A 9,108-nucleotide genomic window follows, 5' to 3' on the forward strand; every position below is an offset into this window, starting at 1 on the left:
AGTAGTTCTACCACTTCACACTCTTTAAATCCAACCTGCTTTACGACTCAAATCTGTGTCCCGTTTGTGGTTAGACTTTAAGACATCTTATGTAGAACAAAGATCACATCATGCATGCGCCATACAACACTCCTGCACTTGTAATTCTACTTTTCAGCGAGTTTTACAACTTTTAATATTATTCCACAGATAAAAATGCAACATTGAAACGGAAATAAATAGAAAAGCACGCAGTTGTCAGTGGATCGTGTTCCGTCTCGCCCCCTTTTGCTTATTTTCCAATCAAACTGCCTTTCTTTTTACATGTCGCCAATGCGCCACATTCACCGTTGAATGGATCATGTTTTACGCGTCTCAGTTAGTTCTTGTCCATTTTTGACGACTGGAACTAAAAGCTTTAGACGAGCCAATAGAAAGAAGCCCAACAAATCGGTGACAAAGGCTTTCGTCTCATCTACGTCGTTCAGACGACCCTGGAAAGAATCCATCTGATACAAAGTCCCACTTCAAAAGCTCGCATTTCAATTGAGATCCAACTTTATACTTGTTTTTAGCCTCTTGTGTCTTCACACATGCTCCGATCGTGGCTCAAGTGCTTTTTTCCCCCCTCTTTGCCTCAAGTTGCGCATTGTCAACAGAGAGAAGAGAGAAAAACTTTCAGCAAACTTAACCAACTCTATATAACGAACTGTGGCTTTAACTTTCAGCCTTTAACCAAATATTTGGGCACAAAGCAGGAGTTTGTGCCCAGATGTTCACTTTTTTTTTTTTTTTTTCCCCCAATACTTTTCTAAATGTAATATTTAACTTCTACCTTTTTGTGACACATTTAAATGTTGTTTGGGTTATTTTTTTTGATTTTACATACTACTCCAAAATGAAATTGAAGTGTACTTGAATGTTGTTGGGGAGGGCGTTTGCAATATCGTTGTATACTTTGTGCAATGACAATAAAATGATTTTAAAAAAATAAATAAAAATAAAAACAAAAGTCATTGTAAAACGTCAAAATAAGTGATGAATGTAAATTAATGTTTTTTTTGTTTTTGTTTTTGTTTAGATAATAAAATAAATGTATTAAATTGTGTTAGCGTTTGGATTTATTTATTTTGTTAACTAAAGTAGTTTTACAACTCCTTCAAACGACACGTTTGAATTATTTCTTTAAACCAGTGACATTTGTTGACACCAAAGGTATATTCTTTGTGTTTTGTGACACGGTTCAATGAATCAGAAGTTTGTTTTCATTTTTTTGCTCTGAAAGTCTATTATGATTTTTTTTTTTTTTTTTTTTTTTGGGGGGGGGGGATTTTGATTGTCGTAAAGTAGGCCTGGACCAAAAGGAATATATTTTTCTTTCTTTATACTGCTCTCGTCTGCAGCATAAAGAACAGAGATTACCGTTTCCTACCCCATGGGAAGCAAATATTACATTCTTCAGAGCGGGCTTTTCAGTCCACGGACTTGGCCCCATATCATTTGAGTTTTGACTTGACTATTGCTATAGAAATCTTAATTCACCATGAGGATTCACCGTCCTGAACAAAAAAAATGGTTCTTTGTACAAAATAGTCTTTGAAGTCTGGATCAGAATATTGTAGCCTTTCATCAAACTCGTTCAACGTCTGCGTCAAAAGCCCACAGTTCAGCTGAGTAAGATTTAAACAGAGTCCAGACCGCCTGGGAAACTCATTTTTTAAATTAAATCCTTAATATATTGGAGAGGATTTATTTTTTTTTTTTTTTTTTTTCTCGAAAATTAAAATAATTTTTTTATTTATTTTTTTTGGCAAATAAAAAAACAAATAAATTGTACTTTTTAAACAAAATGTTTTGCAAAATATATACATAAAGTTATCATTTTAGATAATAATAATAATAAAAAAAAAAGTAATTCAAAGTGCATTTTATCATACAAGATTATTCAAATACTCACAAATAACAAGGCATCCGGTACGCATTTTGAGTGCCGCTCGTTTCAGGTATTCAAAACATGGAAAAAGGGGACAACAATGATACAAAATCACAAAAAAAAAATACCCACTTTGATAAACAATTTATGATTCCCACTCTCTTGTATGAAATTCTCACGTTTAGTGGTTCTTCACGCTTTGGCATCCAAAAACAAGAACAAAAACAAAAAAAACAAAAAAACGCTGTAAACACAAACAGGTAGTAGCTGCTCTGAGACACGTGCTTCCAAAACTATGCACATCAACACATCGAAAGTTACAACTTCACAAATGTACAACTTTTGCTCTAATTTTAAAACACACACTTTGGTTCCATGATACAAAATTCTCAAAATATCCCAATTTTAAAATAAATAAAAACATTGAAGTCAAAACTTGAATTTACAAAATCATTTTTACAATAATGGTGCCTATAGCTAAAATACTGTGCCACGGTTAGATTTTTACACGACTCACCGAGCCAACCTTTGTAAATTACTGTGGTTTTGAAAATACATTATTTTTATAAGCCTGTAATCAGTGCATTTCAGATCTGATTTTATCATGTGGTTGGCTGATGTGTCACTTATTGGCTTTGGGTGGCTTTTTTCTTCTCTTTTTAAAGGTGGGTACACCATGGGCCTCCACAGACTTTTATAGGTGTTTTATTGTCCAAATCTTGAATGTGTTCTGGCCCTGTGCTTGGTTAAAATGTGTCCCTCGGTTCTGGGTTCCTGTAAGGAGGCTCATCTCTAGGGTCGGGTGTGGATTGACCGCTGGGAGGGGTTTGGACCCCACTTGCGCCTGAACTGTGGCACACGTACCACTCACTTAGATTGGCGGTCTGAGAGGATCCCACCGGCTCCGACAGCACCGATGAGGCCCCATGGCTCCCGGCCCAGGTCTGAGGAGGGGGACACCAGGGAGGGGGTGGAGGACTCGTACCCTGAGCTGGGCGGAGGGGACTTGCAGTGGACCTTCATGTGTTTCCTCAGGAGCTGGGTGTGTGTAGGACCTTATCACAGGCCTCTCACTTTGCAGTGTAGGGCTTGTCGCTGGTGTGGACGTTGGAGTGCTTTTTCCGGTCACTGCTGTTGGCAAAGCGTCTGTCCAGCCGTCAAATTCACACTTGAAAGGCTTCTCACCTGTTAACAGCAATAGACAAAGTATTTATTTTTTCAAATGGGTCAACATTTATTATTCTGCAGAGGTCTCACTACAGTGTGATTATTTGCTGAATATATAACATTAATGTGCGAATTATTATAATTTTTAAAAATGAAAAAAACAGTAAAATATAAAATGTGCACAAATAAAGCATGAAATTACAGTGGAAATCTGTACTTTCAGATACCTTGTGTCCAAACAAACCGCAAGCATTTATTTATTTATTTATTTATTGCCTCAATCTGGTGTAAAGAGTATTATTTAGTCCCTTCTGCATCCAGATATAGGTCAAACCATGAGCTATGTGAGCACAGGTGTTTAGGCCACGACCAAGTGAAAAATCATGATAAATGAATGTAACACCAGAGCCAGCCCTTTTCCTACTGTGCAGCTCACACAGCCTATATCTGCTTTTTAACCCTGCACATTTTAAGGACTGGCCCTAATTTTGCATCTTAATAATGAGTATTTCTACCTGATTATGACATGGCAAAAAAAAAAAAAAAAAAGACAATCTGAATAAATTACACGCAGATCCTCCACTGCTGATTTTTCTCCCCCGATGGAAGCTTTTGAGAATATATAATTGCCTCTGTCTAATTACACTTGCGGGTTGAATATCAATTTGACCTTCAGCTGTTGGGTTGAGAGAGCCAATCAAGGATATTAGTGTAGTACAAGAAAGCGTCGAGGAAGGGACCCCAGGGGCAGCCCCAGTCATAACCACACTTTGCAATAGGTTTTAAACATGATACCAAAGACCGAGCCCCTCGGGAATCAACACACAGAAATCATTTCACAGATTTGTACTTAGGTAATGTGGACAAATTATACGAATAATAGCAAATGCAAAAGCTGCAGAAATTCGGGGGGGGGGGGGGGCATCGAGGAATGCACTGTAGTCAGCGTAATCATTTAGAAGTCTGACTAGACATTTTCCATTCTGTGTTCACTTGTTCACTAGTGGCATGCTTTACGCTATCAATATTTGCAAACAATCCAAAACAAAGAGGAAAAATTAAGAAATCACACCTGCTTTTGTCAGATTGTCTTTAAACATGTATCACACCAACTATTTATGGTGTTAAAGAAGATTTAACCATGTAGACTTGTTGCACTGCATTGGTTTGTGTCACACATTGCATTAGCCTATACTATTATTTTGCACAAAACAGTGATAATTGTGGTATATATATATATAATATATATATATATATAGATATAATATATATATATATATATATATAATATATATTATATAATAGTTGTTTTAGCTTCATAGCTGCAGTCTATAAACAGGAATTCCAAAATTAAAAAGGAAGAAATGATAAACATATAGCCTCAATCAAACTGAAAACAACAACAACAAACATGTGGTGAACATATCTTTGCCACTCATGTATCATACCTAACCTATACCTTGCACAGGGCCTCAGTTTTTGTACTGGGGTGTAAAGAAGATGTTAAGTAAGTAGTAATTAAAAGTATTTGTGTAGCACTTCTCACAGACAATAGTCACAATGCTTCACAGTAATAAAATAAATACAATATATATATATAGTATAAGAGCATGTAATTGTCATATGAGTGAGTTGCAGTATAATAAATGCATGCTTTATAATAGTGACCAGTGGCTGTTGCTCCCTCTGGGAATCAGATGGATTGTTGGCAACGTGCACATAAATGAGGATTTATTATTGTAAGATAATACGGTGCACACATTTACTTGTAGAAACTTTTCACAATATTTACAGTCCATTATTGCAGTTAATGCGTAATTTCAATTTCTGTATTTATGAATAATAATTAAAAATATATATATTTTTAAAAAATTAAATAAATACTGACCCGTGTGCGTCCTTTTGTGGATCTTTAGATTCTCCGACCGAGCAAACACTTTTCCACAGCCTGGGAACGGGCATGGAAACGGTTTCTCTCCGGTGTGAACTCGTATGTGGTTCACAAGTTTGTTACTTTGCTTTAAAAGGCTTCCCTTCCCTCGGACATTCTTCCCAGAAACATATGTGGTTCGCCTGTTCCGGTCCTCCGACGTGCTCGACCGTGACGTGCGTCACCAGCTCGTGCATGGTGCTGTAAGTTTTCGAGCAAAGTTTCTTCGGGGCGAGCTCCGGCTGCAGCCACTTGCAGATCAGCTCCTGCTTGATCGGTTGCCTCATGTAGCGGAAAAAGGCTCCTGCTCCGGGGTGGTGGGGGTGGTGGTGGTGGTGGGGGTGGGAGCTGAGATTCATGTTCAGATTCAGTCCACTATAGCCATGCAGATGCGAGGCGGAGAACGGATCAGCCCTGGAGTGATCAGACCTAACGTACATTTCTCCAGGCAGACCTAAACGTATTTGTCCGTTCAAGGCTTGGCCACCCGGTGATCCGCTAGAAGTCTGTTCGTGATGGAGTCCGGGGAGAGGGAGTGATTCCCAGCGTCTGGATGGTGTCCATAGTGTCCGGGGATAGCTACCTGTTTGTTGAGACAAACAATCCGTGGTGAGAGGCTGAACCTGCGGACTGGTCAGAGAGAACTGGCATGGCTGGAGCTGTCAGATCTCTCCGGATGAGGAAATCCCTACCTGCGGATAAAGCCTGGCTCGTGTGGGACATAGAATAAGGGACCGACGTCGGCTGAACCGGGCCAAAAGCTCCTGTTTGACTGGAGACCACTTCACGGTGGCCTGCCATATGATGATTGTGGTGGTGGTGATGGTGGTGGTGGGGATAATGATGGGCTGGGCTGATTTTGAGGGCCGCGGAGTGCCCCATGTGTTCTGGCCCGAATGGACTCGGCCCCAGGCGGGGTTCCGCAGTAATCTCCCCAGGGTGCGAGTGAGCCATTGAGTGTGGATGGCTGCTAAAACCCCGGGAAGCCTGTCACGCTCTGAGGGGTATGGTGGTGATGATGGTGATGGTGGTGAGCCCCTGCCAAGTCAACTAATCTCAGCGCCGTGTTCCGTTTGGAAAACGTAGGGTCCATCACGGGGCTTCCCAATGCATCCACGCTCATTACTTCCTAATTTTAGAGCAACTTGACAGCAGGCAAAATTATAATGATGATGACAAATATATTTTAATCGCAATGAGAAAAAAAATAAAAATAAAAAATAAAAAAAAACTTTATAAAGTTAAGTCTATCGGCTGACTACATGGAATCCCATTCGGTTGAGAGGCAGCAGCAGGACGCTTTGATACTGAATAGAGATTCATGGTAGGCGCTGCAGCCCGTGGAGCTAAACAATCATCCCGCGCTCTAATTGGTCAGAACTCCAAGATTGACGTCACGAGTGACAGTTTCCAACGTGAAGAAAAATGTCTTAGTGACAGCGAGCAGCAGAACGCGCAGGCGCAGCGCCTCAGGCAATGCAGGAGGACGAAGGGGAAAAAAAGTTGTTATGCAAAGATTATTGTACAATAAAAGTCCTTAAAAGATGATCCAGATCCACATTCGCCGTTCTTTTGTTCGGATGAACAAAGCCGACGCGACTCTGAAACAGCAACCCCTCCTCTTTGATTATGTCACTACAAAACAGACTGCCACGGTAGAATATGCATATTGTCACATTAAAAGTTGTAACGATCATAAATAATGCAGTGATATCTTTATTTAGCAGCCGCGTTGACTGTTGGGACAACTTTACGCACAAATTACGCACAGCTTTGAGCGCGCTGAAAAACGGTGTTGGCTAAAAAAAGAAAAAACATCCACGTGGGAGATTAAAAAAAAAAAGAAAAAAGTCCATAGTCCAAATAGAAACCATAGCTGCGCTAAATGTATGGTTAGGATTAAATTTCCAAGCTCCAGCCCTTCGACGCGCGCGCTACTCGGTGTTTTGGCTGGTGGGGTCCGCGTGTGTGTTAAGTGTGCGCGAGACGAGCTGCAGCCATTGTCCCGAGGAGAAAAAAAAAAAAAAGTGTAATGGACGGGACCTGTTGTTATGATCCGGGGTAATTTTGCTATAGACCCGGGACGGCAGCAGACGAGGGTCACGGGGGATGGTGCACGCTCAAGTTTAAAGTTCCAGACACGAGCTCTCAGCACAGTAAGTACTATTATAAATTATAACGCGACTCAACTGAAGATTAAAAAAAAGAAAGATACAAGTTAGCTTTTATTTTTATTTTAACGTAAAATTCACAATTGCTCTAAAATTTCAAATGTGTCCATGTGATTTACTGTTGTTTGATTACTTAATGTTTTACTCCTTCAACAGTTTACAAACATCAACAATATATGTATATTTTTAGTTAATGAGAATATTTTTTTAATCATATTTCACACGGAAAAGGTTTTAGAGTTTTCATATTTTTAAAAGTCAACTTTTTTTCAGTTACTTTTTAAATTATAAAAACAACACAAAAGTCGAATAAACATTGATAATCTAATGTTGAGCATTAAAAAATACAAATATAAATGTCATTTTATTTGCATAGCTTGTCATAAACACTTTGCTGCATGTTTATGGCCATATGGTCATATTTTAAAAAGAAGATGAGAAAACCCAAAACATGTAATTTATGCAGAGCGGCCAACAGGAGCCAGATCTCTAATAACGACTTAATGCAACTTTCAGCCTCTGTGTGTTTTCCACGAATTGATTCGTCAACGTCTTTGTTGACAGCGTCACATCCAGTACGTTCGAACTGAGTCAATATTTTGAGACATGACGAATTCAAGAGATGTTTATTAAATGGCCTTTGCGCATGGGGTACATGACTCCCAGCTGCTGCCTTCAGAGACATCACACACTGGCGTAATGCAAAACGTTCAAGTGCTATTTCTGCTCCAAGTTCTGCACTTCTTTCTCTCTTGTGGACAAAAAAAGGCATTGGATGTTATTTAAGTTACACCTTAAAGCCTGAATAATACCACAAAGTGTTACAAAAGGACGCATTTTATTATTTTTTTAAGTTGAGGCCAATGTAAATATTGTATTTTTTTTTTTTTTAATCCAGTTGTGAAATAATTATTTGATATTGACACAAATTTATATTAAAGCACAGTTACAACTTTGTATATTAATAAAGGCACAGCTTTCTTCTCTCAAGTTCACACTGGCCTTAATTTTGAACTCTACCACTTTTAAGTATGAATGCCATGTCTTACCGTTTTCCACCTGTTGGAATATCCTTCAGAGTTGCTGGAAACCTAAAGTTGTATCATGACTTGTTAATGTGAGAACAACAAAAGTCTCCCTCTTCCCTTTGGTCTCCATAAGAGTAGCCTGAAGGATGCCTTGTTGTAGAAACTGGCGTATTGAAGCCAATGAGATATTTTTAATGGTTCGCATGGCACGTCTGTGCATGTGGCTTTGAACTCAAGCAACCGGAGGTTCCTACAGAGCGCCACAAATCCCCACATCGACAACCCACTACGATTTACGCACAGACATTTTTGCATCACAGGCTTAGAAAACCCAGCAAAACAGCACCAGCACATAGCCATAGCAGTGATGTATATGCACTGGTATAGGTCCAGTTTAAACACAGATCTTTATGGTGAAGTTATCCCCTGAGTGTGAACCCATATATCCATGGTGAGCCTGATGTGGAAATGTAAAGCCCAGATGTTTCTCTGCATGCTTGGTGCTTCAGTGGGTGCAGAAGAAGAAGTAGAAAAAAAAGTGGTTTTACAAAAACAACGCATTGTATAACAAAAGGTTTTGTGGATTTGGTGTAAAGTGATAATTACGCACCTTTCGTGAGAGTGGATGGGCCTTATATCAAACCACTGTTGTTGTTTTTTTGTTTTGTTTTTTAGTGAAACTAGTCTAATCAATCTCAATCTAAAATCTATCTATTTGTTTAGTTTGCATGACAAATTATGTGGCTCGACTCTCATTGGCCGCAGGTTAACAAAGACTATCTATATATATATATATATATATATATATATATATATATATATAATATATATTACTCTTCGTGGCCAATTGTCGACTTGTGGGTCTTGCACTTGTGTTTTGCTGTTATTCAGCCTTTTTAA

At 39.0% G+C, this 9,108-nt stretch overlaps 1 protein-coding gene across 1 annotated transcript; it reads right to left on the reverse strand.

The window, feature by feature from the left end:
• Nucleotides 1-1,956: 1,956 nt before the first annotated feature.
• zic4 (zic family member 4) lies at nucleotides 1,957-6,564 on the reverse strand. Its single transcript, XM_028434073.1, is given in 9 exon segments — nucleotides 1,957-2,832; nucleotides 2,834-2,964; nucleotides 2,967-3,065; nucleotides 3,068-3,097; nucleotides 4,968-5,091; nucleotides 5,093-5,541; nucleotides 5,544-5,589; nucleotides 5,592-5,987; nucleotides 5,989-6,564. Coding segments are annotated over 9 exon segments (1,593 nt in total). The 5' UTR covers nucleotides 6,133-6,564; the 3' UTR covers nucleotides 1,957-2,658.
• Nucleotides 6,565-9,108: the final 2,544 nt, after the last annotated feature.

The sequence above is a fragment of the Gouania willdenowi genome, chromosome 20, assembly GCF_900634775.1.
Source record: "Gouania willdenowi chromosome 20, fGouWil2.1, whole genome shotgun sequence".
Taxonomy (NCBI): domain Eukaryota; kingdom Metazoa; phylum Chordata; class Actinopteri; order Blenniiformes; family Gobiesocidae; genus Gouania; species Gouania willdenowi.